At 38.9% G+C, this 20462-nt stretch overlaps 1 protein-coding gene across 1 annotated transcript; it reads right to left on the reverse strand.

The window, feature by feature from the left end:
- Positions 1-255: 255 nt before the first annotated feature.
- LOC129271535 (gamma-butyrobetaine dioxygenase-like) lies at positions 256-18992 on the reverse strand. The gene is made up of 6 exons (XM_054908862.2): positions 17949-18992; positions 6209-6519; positions 5552-5657; positions 4724-4923; positions 3127-3293; positions 256-2015 (listed from the first exon to the last, which is right to left on the reverse strand). The coding sequence occupies exons 1-6, from the start codon at positions 18306-18308 to the stop codon at positions 1858-1860; spliced, it is 1302 nt and encodes a 433-aa protein (XP_054764837.2). The 5' UTR covers positions 18309-18992; the 3' UTR covers positions 256-1857.
- Positions 18993-20462: the final 1470 nt, after the last annotated feature.

Here is a 20462-nt window from a genome sequence, read left to right on the forward strand (position 1 = left end):
CGCGCTGTATATTAAAATAAATGATAGCAAGCGTGTAAAAAGATGTGAAAATAATTTCAGTCAAATCGTTCTTTACCAAACTCCCTATGCCTTTGTAGGTTTGGTAATTACAAGAAAAACCAGAGTTGGAATAACGTGAAAATCTTTCAGGGATGTTGCTTTAATTATTATTTTCTTTACTATATCGGCATTTCTAATGAGGAGCAGAGCCATTGATTGAGTGAAAGACAAAATAAAATTATAAAGCAAAAGTCATAACTAGTCATATCATATTCATTAATCAAATACTTTCAGATATATAAAACACATTTTTAAATACGGTATGCCAATTGACGCAGGTCAGATTTTAAGAGCGTATATATGAACCAGCAGCCTTATAATAGCATGCAGTTATAGCACCACCTCTATTCGTGAACGACTCATATCTGGCCAGGTTCATTACCCAGACTGCAACATTCTCAGCAGAATAGTCTTATAATATAGACCCACTTAGATAATCACTAGTCAATGCGAACAAAATAATATGGATGCAAACACTGACAAACAGTAATGTACCTTCTAAAAGTGCAAAACCTCGAAAGATGTTGCTCAACATAATAGTCGCACGATAAACAATTTGTCACTAGTTACTGCATAGTTCCTAAAAATTTTACACCCTGACATAATCATATTCATATTGCAAATAGAGCATTGGTTGTAACTGGTTTCACGAATAGAAGCTTGTAATCATCGTTTCGAAGCAAACGTGTAATATGTACAGCCACGAAATTCCAAGGATTTTAAATAATCCAAATATTCGGCGGGTCACTATTCACAGGCGATATGGATTTATTTCAAATACTTGGAATTTTTTAGTGCATTACAGTTAAATAAATTGTGCTACAACTCGCTGTAAGGAATACCGCTATTTGGAATAATTAAAAACAAAATAACCACATATATATTGTTTGTAATCGTATGTTCACATTAAACACGCTAAAGAAATGAAAACGTTAATAATGAACTACCATTTTCCATCAACATGACCAAAGATGAGATGAAAGGATAAAATACAAACACAGCTAAACAAAATTCTAGTATTTATTTCAATCCGGATTCAAAGCGGAGAACTCAACTCCGGCTTTACTTCGAGAAGCAGTCAGTCGGCAAGCCCTGAAAAAGTAGCTTCTTTTATCCAAGTGATATTCATGACAAGAGTGTTTTTGCATTGTTAATGAGCTTGGTGCGGACCAAAACAAGAATTTCATAATTTCTTTATTGGAGGTGGGGACGTTTCATAGAGATATATACTAATAACTAATAAACAAGTAATACATCTCTATGGGATGTTTGCACAGGCCATATCTCCCTCCCTCCGAAAGGGGAGATATATCCCCCAGCCATGATTTACGCAAGTGCCTGATACAAAATTAAGTGCCCCATACCCTAACAAGTGAGTAAAGTCAATTCCAATGCACATACGCCACATTTCCCATTCCCTGGCCCCGTTTCATAAACACTTGTTATAAAAATAAATACACAATTTCCATAACAAATATACGATCAGTCGATAAGATTGAAGAAATTCCGTAGTTTGTTATTGCAAAATTGTTTTATTTATAATAACAAGTTTTATAAAACGGCCCCGGGACTTGGAACCAGACAAGGATGGGATGATCTCGACTGAGGCACTGTGCAAGAAAGCCCTCAGCAAAACATTATCTATTGCTCTTTGCTTTGGTGCAGAAACGCACTTCCGCAGTGCCCTTATGCGCCCAGCTTAAGAAGCCCCCCCCCCCCCCGTGCGGTGCGCGAAATTATGGTGTCAATAGCGTTCTTGCACCGACACAACCTGTCCGATGTTTCGCAAATGAAGAGCTATGGCTCCTCTAGATTATTCTTGAGTATCCGAAGTTTTGACATGACAGTATCCCAATCAAAGTAACCCCCTTCAAGATGTCGAGCTGAACCAGGGCTTACGGTGAATGATTTCCGCCCGTGAAGAACTCGGTAGTTATCCATGATCAACATGTCTCCTGTCGAAGATAAAGACAATTTGGCGAGTTTTATTAAAACGTAATCTAATCCGACTTCATCTTTACTGACGAGCTTTGATAATTATAACAACATAAGACAACAATATCGAATTCTATATTTTTATCTTCTTCTTCTTCCTCTTCTTCCGTTGCTGTTACTAGTTCTACTACTACTACTACTACTACTACTACTACTACTACTACTACTACTACTACTACTACTACTACTACTACTACTACTACTTCTACTACTACTACTACTGCTACTGCTACTACCACTACTTCTTCTACTACTAATACTATTTCTACTATTACTACTACTACTACTACTACTACTACTACTACTACTACTACTACTACTACTACTGCTACTACTACTACTACTGCTACTACTGCTGCTGCTGCCACTACTATACTACTACTACTACTAGTAGTACTACTACTACTATTACTACTACTACTACTACTACTACTACTACTACTACTACTACTACTACTACTACTACTACTACTTCTACTACTACTACTGCTACTACTACTACTGCTACTACTGCTGCTGCTGCTACTACTATACTACTACTACTACTACTACTAGTAGTAGTAGTACTACTACTACTACTATACTACTACTACTGCTGCTACTAGTGCTACTACTTCTACTTCTAAATAGAGATACTAAAAAATGCAAATAATTCCATGACCAAAACCCCTCTCATTTTCATATCCCCCTTCTTTCTTCCATTTTCAGCTGGCAGTGTGGGTTTTTACGGAAAATTTCAATGGGAGTAGAACGCACGATTTTGGCATATATTATAAAGTCAAAACTCAGTCAATTTCATTAGTGTAAAAAACAAAAATTTTATGGAAGAAAGATCTTTATGGTGAAATTTCAGGGGCTCCCTCTATAGCCCTCCATGCGACCAGTGAGGTGCAGATGTCCGATGGTTTCGTAACAAGAAAGCCCCCCCCCCCCCCCCTCCACAAAAAAAGGTTTTTACTCCATAATAAATGGGAAATTGGTCATGAAAAGTATGACAAACAAAAAATAAATCACTCCAAAATGAAAGTGATTTTGGTCAGCACCCCGGCTTCCCCGGACCTTGGTACTAACCATCTTTCATATTGTACTCGAAGACGTTTTCAGGAGCATAAAGGAGAGCGGTGAATAACGACAAGGCTTTGTATGTCTTGATGACGTCATCAACCTGCATCCGGTTCATTGCGCTCCGTCCGTGATCGCTGAATGAAATTCTGTCAACCTCATTTTTCTCATTCAATCTATAAAAGAAAACAAGGGATATTTTTACCCCCAACAAGTGGAACGCCTATGGCAGTCTCGCCTGCATTACGCGATTTTAATATCGCAGCAGTGCTAACTTTGAAAACTACTATAAAATAATCATTCACAAAAACACCATTCATATAATGACATAATACCACGTTCATTGACCATAAATGACATTTGAACGGTGACTTAAGACTTGTCAACTACACCCATGTCCACATTTCATTCACTCTATCCATAAACTTTCAAAGTTATGATGGAAATTCAACAATTACCCCAACATGGCCTAAGTTTATTGACCTTAACTGACCTTTGACCTTGGTTTTGTGACCTGAAACTCACAGGGGATGTTCAGTGATACTTGATTACTCTTATATCCCAAGTTTTATGAACTAGATCCATAAACTTTCAGAGTTACGATGGTAATTCAACAAATACCCCCAACACGGCCAAAGTTCATTGACCTTTAATGACCTTTGACCATGGTCATGTGACCTTAAACTCGTACAGGATGTTCAGTGATACTTGATCACTCTTATGTCCAAGTTTTATGAACTAGATCCGTAAACTTTCAGAGTTAGGATGGTAATTTAACAAATACCCCCAACACGGCCAAAGTTAATTGACCTTAAATGACCATTGACCATGATCATGTGACCTGAAACTCGCAAAGGATATTCAGTGGGACTTAATTAACCTAATGTCCAAGTTTCATGAACTAGATCTATAAATTTTCAAAGTTATGATGGTAATTCAACAAATACCCCCAACTTGGCCAAAGTTCATTGACCCTAAATGACCTTTGACCTTGGTCATGTGACCTGAAACTCAGGCAGGATGTTCACTAATATTTGATTAACCTTATGTCCAAGTTTCATGAACTAGGTCCATATACTTTCTAAGTTATGATGTCATTTCTAAAACTTAACCTTCGGTTAAGATTTTGAAAATAATTCTCCCAACATGGTCAAAGTTCATTGACCCTAAATGACCTTTGACCTTGGTCATGTGACCTGAAACTCAGGCAGGATGTTCAATAATACTTGATTAACCTTATGTCCAAGTTTCATGAACTAGGTCCATAGACTTTCTAAGTTATGATGTCATTTCAAAAACTAAACCTTAGGTTAAGATTTGATGTTGACGCCGCCGCCGCCGTCGCCGTCGGAAAAGCGGCGCCTATAGTCTCGCTCTGCTATGCAGGCGAGACAAAAATGCGATTGCAAATGCGTCATATAGTCTTTGCAAAATATTTGCAAAATAACACTTCACGTGTTACATGGTGGACGCTCTCATCCTTAAGCCCATGGATTTATGGGACTATTTATGCCTACAAATTACATAAAAATGGTATAAAAGTGCAACCATGTTAAGGCTTGCAGGGGGAAGCAATACTCTCAGCAAATTATTAAATTATGTATACCTTAACACATAATGCTTTGCGTGATAGTAGAACTCTCCTAATATATCCGTGCCACGATCGTAAAACTCTAGGATTTGCTTCGTGAGGACATCGTACGAGTCAGGTGAGGTCGTTCGAAGGTCGCTGGCTACCTTGAACCCGTCAACGAGGGTGTTACCGCCTCCATGTGCTGCTTGCTTAATGCAGTGCAACATCTGAATCTAGAGTTAGGAGGAGAAAATACAAATTAAAAAACAATCTAAGGTTGAAAGAGAAAGTTCATTCCGCAATCAAATCAAACCAGGGTTCTCGGTTGTTTTCACACCAAGGAACTAAAAAACTACTTCTGAAAATAAGATTCATTTCTTCACTTTCTCTTAATCATCTATTGATGAGTCAAAACTCTTTAGTTGGACCAAAGAACGTAGAGGGTGTCAACTCTTAGCAAGTAGTTTGAAGCGTTGACGGCCTGTATGTTCGCTAGTTGGGACCTATTTTTTGTTTGCCCTTGCTTGCTACTGATAAGCTCCAAACATTTAAGGATACTTGTCTATTGAGATCTATAGAGATTATACCATAAAATCTGCTTTTAAAAGAACATGGTGGAATATATTATAACATGAAATAAGAGGAATCTCTTGTAAGCCAAGTTTTAGTTTAAAAGTGTTTTTTTGACAATGTCGGAACCAGAAAAGGACAAATAGAAATTGGAACATCTTCTACAAGTTAAGCGACAAAGCTAACGATTCCAGCCCCGGATAGCTCAAATAACGTGATAACATACAGTGGTGTCAGACATCCATATATATGTTTATCGCTATCCCTTTGCGAGAGGTATTCCTGACTTACCCCAGGCTGTGTGTTGTAGGAAGCGGAGTCTGTATGGAGAGGTAGATCACCAGTGTGAAAGGCTCCATTGCTCGGGTTTTCTTTGCTTCGGACCTGGAAAGTTTCACTTTCAATGAAAATAATAATGATCATTAGAAAATATTAGGGCCCACTTTTTCATGAAGACTTACAGATATAACTTATCAATTGTTGTAAAAAAACTGGATAGATCTTATTGTATGCTGGCGCACACACGACCTTGAAGATGCAGGAAAACCACTCCATGACACAATGCCATCATAGCGTTTACATCTGTAAAACTGGTATGAATATAACTCAAAATTGACAATGATAAAAAGTAGTAAATGTGTGATACATGCATCTTTTAATATTTCTTTTAAATGTATAAGAAGTTTTTTTATACGAAATTCATGTGGAGTTATTTTTTTCTTCATTATTTCGTTTAAGCATTATTGCAAACGTTCGATCCCGAACGGCAAGTTATCAAAAGAAGAAAGAGATCTTTACTAAAAGGCACGTTTTAACTGAATGTTCGGACCAGCTTATGCAACAAATGCAATACAAATTCTCTCTTAACTCTGAGTCGAAAAGATATATCCTAGAATTTGTTCCGACAAAATTCTACTTTACTTAAAAAATATATAGCTCAAATCTCACCCGTATTTGGTTGGAAAGAGAAACCCAACTTTGTCAGCTAACTTGTTGAGCTGTCCTGTCCTGAGGGGTGTATTCTCAATCAACGCTATGCCAAGCACCTTCACTTCAAGGAACATTTCGTATAACACACGGTCGTTGGACAGGAGGTCATTGAAGTCAAACTTTCGCATACGATCACGGCACGTCGACGCGTCCCACAGTTGGAGTTGGATGTCGGCTAGCGGGTCGGGTTCGGACTCGGAGAAGGCGTTACATCGTAACCATCTTGCCGGGTAATGGCTCACGTGACCGTCTTCCCAATTAAATATAAGCTGAAAGATGGGAACAAGTGAAAAGAATTCAGGAAAGAATTGGTTTACTCAACGATTAAGCCTTATGTATATATAGTCAAAATATTACTGGAGTAATCATAAATTACACACGATAACGACATCGGAAAGAAAAGTGAGCAGAGGGGAAGAAAGAGAGCCTCGGTTTTTTTTTAATTAATTGATTGAATTTATTTCTTTTCATTTCATTTTAAGGAAAACATGTATTCACAAAGTAAGTACAAAGCAGAATACAAATAACGGAGAAATGAAAAAGGAAAATTTCAAAGATTTCCTCCGGTATAAGGGCATACCTCTTTTTTTCTTTAGCACTAGAAGTACCCCCTCTTCAGAACACACATTCCCGCGATCCCAGAGTGTGGGGCAGGGTAAAACCTCGTACAGATTTGACTTTGATGTATGGAAGCTCTCTTTCCAAAAACTAACACAGAGGGCATCTGACTCCCAAATGCTAAGTGTCACAAGCCTATAATAACAACAGGAATGTAAAAGATATTCATTCGACCCAATCCAATTTTTCCCCCAAAAATCATTTTTTTTTAAATATAATATATGATTGACAAGAGTGTATGAGTATTATTGGCCATCTAACACCAATTATAGGGAGGGCAACTATACTGAACTTCCTTTGCACAAATTGTGAAAACATATCGATGACTTCGGGAACTGTTTTGACTGGCGGAAGAAATACCCTATCTTACTGCTTCAAGTGATGAATTTGATCCCGTCAAAAGATGTTTTCATAAATTCCGATTTATTTTTAAAATGAGCCAGTCGAGGTACCCTTTTCTGGTCAGATATGGAATGTCAGATATATATCCTATCAACTGGTATATAGTAAATATTCGACTCTCTAATTTCAAGTTTAATTTCATAGAATTTTTTTGTCTGCCATTTTTACACACGAGTCTATGGGAAATATTTTACGTGCATATAGCCTAGTGACAATCCACTCATCTCTGTGGGTACGAGAACTAGGATGGGAGATGGGTGGATTGTCACTGGGTTGGTGATCGGGAGTCGGGATCCCTCTATATAATAGCTTTGGGAAAGATAGCTTCCATACATTAAAGTCCAATCTGGACGAGGTAAAAAAAAAATCCAACCTAGAATCTAGAATGGCTAAATATAGTGCTTTTATTCGGTTTAGATGCAAAATATTTAACATAATTAAGCAAAAACAACAACATTCATATGAATCAATCACTTCAACTACTATAAAATTATTACAAAATTTATATTACAAAATGAGTTGACGTTTATGCAACAACTCGTCTTCTTGTCTTCCTGTTCCAAACAAGTTGACTTGTCAAGTTTCAAGACTTATTCATCGATCTTTTCTACTTGTCCCAAACAAATCTGAATACTCTCTGAAATAATGTTTTTTGAAAAAATATTTCTTTCCTTGATATTCAAAATGGCCGCCATAACCCTAGTATGTACAATATGAACAGGGAAAACTAATTTTCACAAAAAATATCCCTAAACTGCAAGTAATTGTGATGTATGGACGAAGTAATATATGAAAATCATCAATTAATATGTCATATATGGGAAAAATAGCCGTCACTCGCTCAAATAGTACTATGTACTATAGCAAAGGGGGCCACAAAAAATCACAAGAGTGAGCACTAAAATGCATATTATTAAGATAAACGAGTGGAATACTGAATAAAAACATAATTGTTCACAAAATATATTATTTAATATGCCATGTATGTGATAAATGTAGTATTTTGATATTCAAAATGGCCACCAAAGGCCCTAAAAGTAGTATGTAAAATGAGCATAATGAGAAAGAGGACCAAAGAAATCACAAGAGTGAGCTCTGAAATGCATTTATTTGTGATAAATGAATGGGATACTGTCTTTAAAAAACCCATCATTTTTAACGAAATATATCATTCAGGTTTAAAGTTTTTTTTATTTTATTTAAGTTTTTATTGAAATAAATCATAACAATCACAATATTTACAAATGATTAGCATGATGAAAAAAGCATAAAATCATGAAAACATTCAGGTTTAAAGTTTGTGTTTAATACTGTATTTTGACTTTCAAAACGGCCGCCATAGACATTGATTGTATTATGTACAGTGCGACCTGGGAAATCAATTTTCACAGGAGTAAGCACCATAAATGCATGTAATTCTGATCTCTGAGTAAAATATTGGCTGAAAGCATAATTTCTAACAACATATATCAGTTCTCCTGCTAGGTAGGTAATAAATACTGTAAGTCAAAATGGCCGCTACAGGCCCTAACATTATTATGTACAATGTGAAAGGGGACAAATGATTTTAACAGATTTTCGCTTTGCTTGACTAAATGGTGGTGTATGAGAAAAATATTGTCTGAAAACATGATTACTAGCAAAATATATCATATAATATAAAATCTAGGTGATTAATGTTATATGTATAATGTAGAGGTGTTGTGGCTCAGTGGATAAGTCTCCGGACTGTGAACCACAAGGTCCGGGGTTCAAATCCCACCGCAGCACTAGCGTCCTTTGGCAAGGCGTTTATCTACATTTGCCACTCTCGACCCAGGTGTAGTAAATGGGTACCCGGTAGGAAGAAATTCCTTTAATGCTCGATGCGCCCGATCAGGGTAGCCGTGCTAAAGCCGGGGTAATAGTATGCAGCGCTTAGAAACATTTGTATTAAGCGCTATATAAATGTTGCATATTATTATTATTATTATTAAAAAATTCAAAATGGCCGCCATATGCCCTTTTGAGAAAATTATCTGTCCTCATTCAAATTGGACATAATACAGTAAGGGCCTATATGGCGGTCATTTTCAATTTCAGAATGCATCATTTATCACCTTAATTACACCAGATATGATTATCTCGTTAGAAACCATGGTTTTATGCAACATTCCACTCAATACTTATAGTCAAGCAAAGCCAAATTCTGTCAAAATTACATGTACCAAATTAAAATGTACATAATACTTTTAGGGCCTAGGGCAGCCATTTTGAATTTCAAAATACAGCATTTATTACCTCCATGACCAACATGTGATGTATTTATTTAGAAATCATATTTAAGACAATATTTCAATCGTACATCACAGTTACATGCATATCCCACTGAAAATACGTTTTCCTAAACGCATGTAACATAAATTAATTAGGGCTTGTAGCAGCTATTTTGAATGTCAAAATACAGTGTATTTATCACTTACATGGTAAAAGAAATGCTATATTTCATAAAAATCATGCTTTCAAATATTTTACTCATACAAAAGGATTATATGGATTTCATAGTCAAGCAAATCCAAATTCTTACAAAAATTACATGTCCCCACTCACATTGTATACAATAATCCTGTTAGGGTCTATAGGGGCCATTTTGAATTTAACATTAGAGCATTTATCTCATGCATGACAAAAGAAATGATATGTTAAGCTAGAAAACATGTTTTCAGACAATAATTTACTCGTATATCACAATTACATGCATTTCATGTTCTTATTCTTGTGAAAATTAGTTTCTCCATTCGCATTGTACATAATGTAAAATGGGCCTATGGCGGCCATTTTGAATTTCAAAATACAGCATTTATCACCTAAATTGCATCTACAATATTATGTTTCGTTAAACTTGTTGTTTTAGCCAGTAGTCCACTCGCGATATGCATTTTAGTACTCACTCTTGTGATTTTCTTTTGTCCCCATTAACATTATACATAATACTGTCAGGGCGTTTGGTGGCTTTTTGAATACTAAAATGCTTCATTTATTACATACATGACATAAAAAATAATACTGTGACAGTAGGTATAAATGACGCATGACACAGTCATTTAAAAGTTTATGTGGTATTTAATTTGAGGGTAGATCAACCCTTGAAAGAAAAAAAAACAAGCCAAAAGATGAGTACATGAATATCATTTTTTTTTTACATCGATCATCAGCACAAAAAATAATGAGCCATTGTATTAAACAATTCAAACCTCAGTGTGTTTAAGATTATAAAAGTGTTAACCAAGTATGATTATTCTTCAAATAAACTTGCATGAACATTAAATTAGTCACCTAGTTTTTAACATGTTCATATGAATAATAGCATTAACATAATTAGTAACATTTTCATGACCTGCAATTTTGGGTCATCTTATATTCATAATATAATACTTAGGGCATTGTCTAACAATATAATAAAATTATGAACAATATCCGATTTTATAGATTAAATAAACAAGAAAATATACACGATCAATTATCAAAAAATATCAATACAATATATTTTGTTATAAATTGTCTTTGATCTTAACATTAACTCACCCTCTTGAGTTTTCAAGGAGGACAAAACTACATACAGATTGAAAGTCACATACATAGCATCGTCGACGAATCAAGGGTCGGACCACCCATACACAGCTTTTGACAGTCTGAAGACCAATCTAACCACCTTCAAAAATCTTGACCTCCCCAAAGCAAAAGGGTGGTCAGTCTCTTTCCCTCTCATTTGGTCATGTGTCAAGAAAGCTATCAAGAAAGCTATCCCAAGATCACCCTCACCGACCCAAGGTCAAGGAGAACTTCCCTGAAGGGATCTCCTCAGAAGTATTTCTGATTGAAAGGGATGACTTCAAAAGGGACGATACAATTAATGGTTCAATGCTTTCAGGGACCTTCTCAACAAATAAGTTTTACATACACATAGAAAATATCTCTCTATCTTTTGTACAAATATTTTCTGACCTGTTACAATACATTTCGTTAGCAATCATGTTTTCATCCATTAGTTCACAAAAAATCACAATTACTTGCATTTAGTGCTCACTTTTGTGAAAATTATTTTCCCCCATTCATATTGTACATAATGTTGAATACAGCGGTCTATGGCGGCCATTTTAAATATCAAGAAAAATAAATATTTTACAAAATTCGTTTTTTCAGAGAGTATTTCACTCCTGCAACACAATTACATACATTTTATAGCCAATCTGCAGGCAGTTTTATGATTTTCATGGGTAATTTGCATATTTTAGCGGCCATATTGGATTTTGCCAAGTGCGGAAAATGCTCACGGTTACACGAGTAGCGTCATTCAGATTCGTAATCAGCACCCTCAAATTGATAAGAAACCATAAAAAATATTGTATATATGAAAAAAAAAAGGTTTGGTCAATTTTCTATGGGGCCTATACTACCACTACCACTACCACTACCACTACTACTACTACTACTAATACTGCTGCTGCTGCTGCTGCTACTGCTGCTACTACTACTACTACTACTACTAGTACTACTACTAGTACTACTACTACTACTTCTACTACTACTACTACTTCTACTACTACTACTACTTCTACTACTTCTACTACTACTACTACTACTACTACTACTACTTATACTACTACTACTACTACTACTACTACTACTTCTACCACTACTACTACTACTACTACTACTACTAATACTTCTTCTACTTCTACTACTACTACTACTTCTACTACTACTACTACTACTACTACTAATACTACTACCACTACCACTGCTATGGTGTTAGGGGATTAGTAGGGATTAGTAGTTATTAAGCACACAACATCACATGACACATCGGCGGGAGGAACGAACACAGGATCTGCACTGAGCTGTACCACAACACAATACAGTACCAACACACACACTACACACGCCATTCAGAGCGAGACATCATTCCATACCCAACCCCCGGTCGTAGCGGACCTGATATAAGAGTGCCTGGATAGAATACAAGAATAAGGTAAGGCTTTCTCCCGGTGTGAAGTTTATATGTGTATAGCGAGTGTATTATTATTTATGTTATCGGCCCACCTCTTTACTGGCGACGAGGATTAAAGGCGTTTGAGGCTTGGCCACAGCACACCCATGCACATAGCGCACAGGGTGCTGTAGGCCAATCTTCTCAGACACAGGCCGGGGAGGCCCCCTCATTTTTCACAGGGGGGAGGCCAGGTGGCGCTTTTACTAAGCAGCCTTCGGCCTCTCCAGAAGATAGGGCTAAGTCCCTCTGGGCTAATCAATTTGGGTTTTCAGGATGGAACGATGGCCTGTTCCCACCACAGGGTCCCCACCAAGTTACCCCACCAGGACCCCAGTTCCAATGTGGTCCTCGTGCCCAGGTAGCTACCCCACCAGGACCCCAGTTCCAATTTGGTCCTCATGCCCAAGTGGATTTGCATGGTCAGGCTCCCGGTACTCAGGGTGGCCGACCAGCAATGTTCAATCAAACAACCCAGACACCTCCACATAGCTATCCACAGGCCGTTCCACACTTTACACAAGCACAGTACGAGGAAATGTATGGCGTGATGTTTAGGATGATGCAGATGATGCCATTCGGAGGAACTGGACAGCCAGCTCCTCCATACTGCAACCCTGCTGCCGCCTACGGTGGGTATTGCCCACCATGGGCTGGAGGCAGATATCCGCCACACTATCCTAACACTGTGGCCCCGCAAACCTCTCCACAAGGACCATGTGACTTGCAATATGGGGGTAGCAACCCTGTGTATCAAGGCGCTGGACCTCAAGGAGATGGACATGGAGGCCCAGTATACAGTGAACATAGAAACACCACAAGGCGATCAGTAAGCCCTGGATACAGGGGGCTGTCAACAAGAAATCAGCCGCCCCGCGTCACCAGACTTACTTCGGCCTCAAGACCTGTGGTACCGGAGTATGACGACAGAAGGCCCCCTTCTAGACCAACCTCTTTGCCGAAGACTATTTCGTTCGACGGCAAAGGAAGTTGGGCGGCCTTCTATTCAAAGTTCCAACTATACACCGAAAGACACGGCATGTCTGATGCAGACAAGAAATATCAGCTGTGTCTGGCGTTGGAGGCCGAAGCTAGTAAGTTCATGGCTCTCATTCAGGAGAGCAACCCAAATATCGCCTTCTCTGACTTGGTTGCCAAGTTGGAAAAGCGGTTCGCTCTCCAGGAGGAGCCGGAAGTTACTCGGATGCAATTTCAATCGGCTTTTCAACGCTCGGATGAAGACATCATCAAGTGGGCAGATAGGCTTATGACCCTTGCAGGTCAGGCCTTCGTAGGCCTACCTGACAAGTTCGTCCAAGAACTTGTAGTGGCAAGGTTCTGCCAAGGTGCCCAAGACAAAGATGCAGGGCATCATGTCCTGACTTCTCGGCCTGGGACATTAGATGAAGCCATGACCAAGTACAAATGGTTTCAGTTTACCCAGAAGACCATGCAGAAGCATGGCCCTAGGCTGAGAAACGAAGTAAGGCAGCTCTCTGTAGGAGAAGATAAGAATGACCTCAGGGTACAAGAGTCGTCTCCTCCGGAAGCTGCCACCAAAGGAAATTCTAGCCTTGAGGCTAGAATCAGTGCTCTGGAGGCTCAGAATGCAATGTGGGCCTCCAAGATGGATTCGATGGTTGCTGCAATCACGGATCTGTCTCGGAGTACTAAAGAACTTTTGTCGGTGTCAAGGGGCCAGTCGAGTTACTTCTCTGGCTGTGCCCCTGTCACACCTGACAGACCCAAATATACCTCCGGCCGAGCTCTGGGAACACCGGACAGACCAAAGTATACCTCTGGTCGGGCTCCGGGTACATCAGACAGGCCGAGGTATAACTCTAATAGAACGCCAGATCGGTCAGAAGGAGGCAGAAGACCATCTTCGGCCATTCCACCAACCGATCGGGAGCGAAACTTCACAGGCTGCTTCAACTGTGGGGAAGAAGGCCATTTCAGTAGGGCCTGCCCCAGAGGGAGGTCGCCTGCTCGAAACAGACAACTGAGGGCTGTCACCTTCGAGGAGGAGGGAAATGGACAGGGATCGGAGGAGATGGGGAATCCCCGATCCGATCACAGATCCCCACCCCCCACCATCTCCATTCCATTAAAGGACAGTCTCATGCAACAAGACCATGGTCGCTTGTGGGCACCGGACTCACAAGCAAGTCCAGGGAGCCCAAAATTCTCTGAGGTAATAGATGTTCCTTGGAGGAATCCACCATGGCCACCAGACATTCCAGGTGAGGTTAAAGACCAAGATATTGAAGTAGTCATTTGTAGAATTGTGTCTACTTCAACATTGAGTGTTGGGTTGACAGTTGGCAAAGAGCCCATTACATCTGTTTTGGACACTGCGGCAGCTGTCACCATTATATCAGATAGGCTATTCAATCGCCTCCAGCCTCGGCCGCCCATCCTTAAGCGTGTAATCCTTAAGGGGGCTGGCCGAGACATGACAATGGACGGCATGGTGGTAGGGCCTATCAATATCAAGCTGGGTGCCCAAATACTCAGCGAGAAGATTTATGTAGCTCCGATAGCAGATGAGATGTTGTTTGGCGTTGACTTGTTACGAAAATACAATGCCAATATTAGCATCCCAAATGCTATCTTAACTATGAATGGTGAAGACCTACCAATCATACAAAGAGAAGATCCATAAAACAAGGTGATATGATTGGGGAGGCTTATAAGTCTTGATTGTAGGACCTGACGTAGAATCCTCAGAATGTGTCCCATTGTGGATACTCATGAATCGGATCTACTCTTCATCTTCTGGATCCCTGGAGCTGCTCTATTGAGGGGCTGGCCCCAGGGGAACAGGAGTTGAGAAGGTTTCTACTTACAAAGAAATAGATTGGTACACCTTGTCGATTGATTAGACAAAGATGTGCCATTAAGTCAAAGACAAAGGGTCCCAAATGAGGCTGTTGAATCTTTTCCTGTAATGTGCATGGAAACATCCTTCAACAAAGCCACTTCATTTGAGATCCGAATAGTTGACCCAGCTGAGGTGGCAGAGGAACCGCCTTCTGACGATTTAGTAAGATCATGCGGAACCAATTCCTCGAGCCCCCCTGCAAGTGGTTAACATACAAGAAAGAGCCGGCTGAAGAGACTCTGTTTCTCCTCCCGCCAGAGGGAAAGTTTTTGTGGACAAACAGGGAACTCTTCTACCATTATAGAGAAGGAGTTATCTTGATGGAGAAGGATGAGCGTGATGTCATGATGATTTCTGAATCACTACGACATTACATCATCCAGCTTAGTCATGATCCTCCTTCAGCGGGGCATGCTGGATCGGTTGCTCTCAGTAACACCGATACGGCATGTCGGAAGACACTCATCTGTATATAGCCAGGTGTGCAACTTGTGAAACAAGAAAGCGACCCGTTCTGGGAGGCATCCTACAAAACGTTTTCATGTGAGCGCCCCCTCGGAACGTGTCCATCTTGAATTCACTATCAATCCTGGTTATGACAGATTAAAGCAAGGGAGCTCTATTGCCTCGAATAATAGGGCAATGCTACTCCCTTGCACCTGTCTCTGCCTGCCACTGTGCAAATCGATTTATTTTATAGGATATGTATTTCAATGCGATACAAGAAATATAAAACGAATGCCTATAATATCATCTATAATTCATTACCCAATTAATTTGTATGCATCCCTTATTGTTTATATATTGATAAAAATAGATAAGTTAGTTGGTTGATCACACCCTATATGCATATATATATATATACATTCATTGATTTAAATATTTGTTTCTTTTACTAAGGTACATATAGATAAGCGTAGTGAGCTTATTTAATTTATATCAAGGCAGAGACAAGGTAAGAATATTTTGTATGATTTGGTAATGATGTATATATTGATGTATATATTTGTGTTATATTTATGTTCATGAACAAATGAGAAAAGAAAAAGATCACAGAGAAAGAAAAGAAAAAGATCACAAAAGAAAATAAAAAGATTACAGAAGAAAAAAAAAAGAAAAAGAAAAAAATCACAAAAGAAAAACAGAATCAAGGAGAAAAGAAACAGAAAACGAAAGAAGAAAAGAAAGAGAAAAAGAGATCAAAGAAAAAAAAAAAGAAAAAAAAAAGGAGATATGATCAAGAAAAAAAGAGGAAAACAAATGAATTACGTTATATGTACATATTTTATGCCCATTTTATGTTAAGTTGAGTTACAACCGTTGAGTTGTTAAGTATGAAGTACATTAAGTTAAGATGAGTGATATAGAAAATAGGCCACCCAATTTTTTTTAGGGTGGGGGGAAGTATGGTGTTAGGGGATTAGTAGGGATTAGTAGTAATTAAGCACACAACATCACATGACACATCGGCGGGAGGAACGAACACAGGATCTGCACTGAGCTGTACCACAACACAATACAGTACCAACACACACACTACACACGCCATTCAGAGCGAGACATCATTCCATACCCAACCCCCGGTCGTAGCGGACCTGATATAAGAGTGCCTGGATAGAATACAAGAATAAGGTAAGGCTTTCTCCCGGTGTGAAGTTTATATGTGTATAGCGAGTGTATTATTATTTATGTTATCGGCCCACCTCTTTACTGCCACTACTACTACTACTACTACTACTACTACTACTACTACTGCTGCTGCTGCTGCTGCTGCTGCTGCTGCTGCTGCTACTGCTACTACTACTACTACTACTACTACTACTACTTCTACCACCACTACTACTTCTACTACTACTACTACTACTACTACTACTACCGCTGCATGCTGCTACTGCTACTACTACTACTACTACTACTACTACTACTACTACTACTTCTACCACCACTACTACTTCTACTACTACTACTACTACTACTACTACTACCGCTGCATGCTGCTGCTGCTACTGCTACTACTACTGCTACTACTACTACTGATGATGATAATAATAATAGTGTCTAATACGCCCATTCAAGTTGATCTGGGGCAGTGCTATGGTATTTTCAGGGGGGAGCAAGACGATGGAAAAAAAAAAACCCACCCCAATCAGGGGAACATAAAGACGTCCCATATACTTCTCTTTTTAGTACCTTTTGTTTCTTCCAATCTCTATTCATTTTCTCTCCTCTCCCCATAATTAAGGGAGGAAATTTTGTCAATTTCGCTCGCCTGTTATTAATACACGGGGGATGAATTCGCCAAGGTCATTGCCCCCGGACATATTTCATTTGAAAATAACCCGGAAAGAGCTTGGATCGAATGTCCACTTGGGTTAAATTTCGTTTTGCCCCCAAATTGCGCAAATCATGCCAAAACATGCCGGTCAAGATCAATCGACCAACATGCGTCAAGAAAATCATTTTCAGCCGTTGGTCATATTCGTTGTTGGGTAGCCCTAAAATAATTACCTCTATCTACAGTTTGTATATTCTTTTCAGGGTTATAATCTTCGGTAAACCTAACATCATGTGCATCATATGTGTTAACATGGCAAATGTTATATTAATTCATGGTCAATGAGAAACGAAACAAGAATGTTGGGCATGCAATGTTCACTTAAGCAGTGTATGAAATTTATTTTTTTTAATTGCAGCATTGATAGAATTTCAACTTGTTTGAATAAGAGAATTTTCTGGTTCGTTTTATTATAACTCCTAATACTTACAAACTTTTTATCGTCGGTCAATGATACTTTCTCGGGTTTGATGTTGTTGCCATTTATATTTTTAAGTGGAGCGATGCGGCTCAACGTGGAAGCATTGAAACACCCCGGACATCGACAGTTGTCTCGAAGCCATATCAATGGAAACGATGACGATGATGACAATGATGATGATGACGAAGATGGTGACGACGTACCCATCCATGTTACACACAATCTGTCGTTTCGTGTCGCTAGCTCAATTCTTTCGATTTCGATCTCGGAAAAGGCTTTCCAATTAACTGACAGGGAAGATGATCGATTCGGTAGAGTATGCATCCAAACACAAACTTTTCCAAGAACAGAATGGGTCATTATCGCCATCGTTATTATTGAGATCCGAGGTCTTGCTGGAATTCATCGTGGATAATTAAGAGTTCAACGGCAGAGTGCGAATAAGAAATACGTAGACGGTTAGATTTGTCATGGGCGTGTATACGTGAGTGACCTGTGAGCGACAACGACGACAATGGTCAAGCAAGGAGATATCTCCTTGGGTCAAGTGTGCATTACCGTGACGTCCGCACGCGGCGGAGGGTGAGCGTGACGATCAAGCCTGTCTCACACTATGCGATTCGTTGCGATCCGAATTTCAAATTAATCGTGATAACATTTTGATATGGATATTCCAACTAATAAAATATTACGGATCAGATCTTCTGAATAGTGGTAGGACTACTGAAATCGAATTTCAGTCCATTTAGAGCCTCCCTGAATGAATAAAAATGATTCAGTTCCAAAACGTAATGACGTCATCATTGGCTGCGACTCGAAGCCGATTTGGACTTCACTCCGACCATAGGGCTTGCCGCAAAGTAAAAGTGTGATTTTATAGTTTTCCTAACAATATGCAAACCTTTAGATAAAATTATTTTACTCCTTCAAACTTTTATATTTAATGCAAAATGCGATTACTTGAAAAATCGCGTCGCAACGAATCGCATAGTGTGCATGAGACAAGCTTTACCAATCCTTTTTTGTTAACGTTAGTTTACTTTTTACTTCTGCATCGATCCATAGAAACAGTGGCGGACCGTGACCCGGAGGAGACAAAGCGTTGGAGGGGCACAGCATTGTTCACAAACAATACAGTGCCCCTCCAATGCTTTGTCTCCTCCGGGTCACGGTCCGCCACTGCATAGAAATATATACAAGTGCAAATTGCTTTCATTCATCCTGTATGTAGATTGTAGAACATCCCAATTCTTTTGTTTCAAACAATAATGCATGCTATGATTTTATTTGTTTATGTGTCTGTACTTTTGGAAGCCGGGGTCAAAATAAATGTCAGGCCTCGTTTTATTGTTTCCTCTAATTTAGTCCCTTTCTTTCCTTTTTGTAATCCGTACCATTCGTTCGATCTGATTTATCTGTAATTTTTGTATATAGTTTCATATTGATTTCTTATCATCATAATGAAGGAAAATAAAAAAATATATTACACGTACCGTCTTGCTGCTACACCATGTCACTTTACCATTGCACTATATGTGCATGATCGAGATCGACATTGAGTTGAGAGGGTATTGGGTCAGTTGTTTTATTTGCCCTGGGCCGCCATTTGAAGAATGCGTGGTATTTTGTTTATAGTTCGGTTGGTTTTTTATCACCGTTCGTTTAGGGGAGACCATGGACCTACTAGAGTAGGTCTATAGGGAGACACCCCAACATTCATTGGACCTATTACCCATGATTATATGGAGTTTTCACACTAGTCTACAAATGTAGACCCACATCTACAGTGTGTGTATCACAGCTGATTCAACGAGTCTGCATAGCAGAATAGGTCTACTACGGCTGCAGAAATGGCTCGCTTCGCTCGCTGACCAGCAGCAGCGCGCACCACACGAGCCATTCAGAGTCTGCATAACAGACTATTTTCACACTGCGCCGATGCAGAACTAGCCTCTTGTCGAGGCCCTGTCGGCTGCTTTCCGAGCGAACATGGCAAAGCACGGGAGAGAGCGAAGCAGAGCGCCGCGAGACAGTATGAGCGCCGATTGTAAAATTGTTAAATAATGAAAACGTCTACTTCATTATTTATAAATAATTTTTTCGAGTGCGCCATTATTTTCATTATTTATAAATAATCATTATTTAATGTTCGAGTTTTCCATTATTTATAAATAAAGATTATTTGTTAAATAATGAAATATCTACTTCATTATTTATAAACAATAATTTTGTTTCAATATCCCATTATTTATAAATAATCATTATTTATAAACAATTTTTACAGTTTGCCATGCATTATTTATATAAAAATAACCATTATTTATTAAATAATGGAAAACTCGCTATAACATGCAAATGTGGGACCGCCCATGATATGAATATTCATGATGCGATTTCCTTTTTCGTGATTTTTCTTCACAAATTTTTGTCCGTTTCCTCTTCATAATGGCATTTCTTGAAGCAATTTTGTAGGGATATTGTCTGATTGTAATATTCTTCATTTTCTATATAACTCCCAGGTAA

The sequence above is a fragment of the Lytechinus pictus genome, chromosome 11 (assembly GCF_037042905.1).
Source record: "Lytechinus pictus isolate F3 Inbred chromosome 11, Lp3.0, whole genome shotgun sequence".
Classification (NCBI taxonomy): domain Eukaryota; kingdom Metazoa; phylum Echinodermata; class Echinoidea; order Temnopleuroida; family Toxopneustidae; genus Lytechinus; species Lytechinus pictus.

What these genes read in the sequence shown, in the direction of transcription:
- LOC129271535 (XM_054908862.2), bottom strand. Translation starts at nt 18,308, where the DNA reads ATGGCGATAATGACCCATTCTGTTCTTGGAAAAGTTTGTGTTTGGATG. An exon ending in TGACCGACGATAAAAAGTTT is followed by an intron (nt 6,520 to 17,948) that starts GTAAGTATTAGG and finishes CCCATCTTTCAG; the next exon opens with CTTATATTTAATTGGGAAGA. An exon ending in CCTACAACACACAGCCTGGG is followed by an intron (nt 4,924 to 5,551) that starts GTAAGTCAGGAA and finishes TCCTAACTCTAG; the next exon opens with ATTCAGATGTTGCACTGCAT.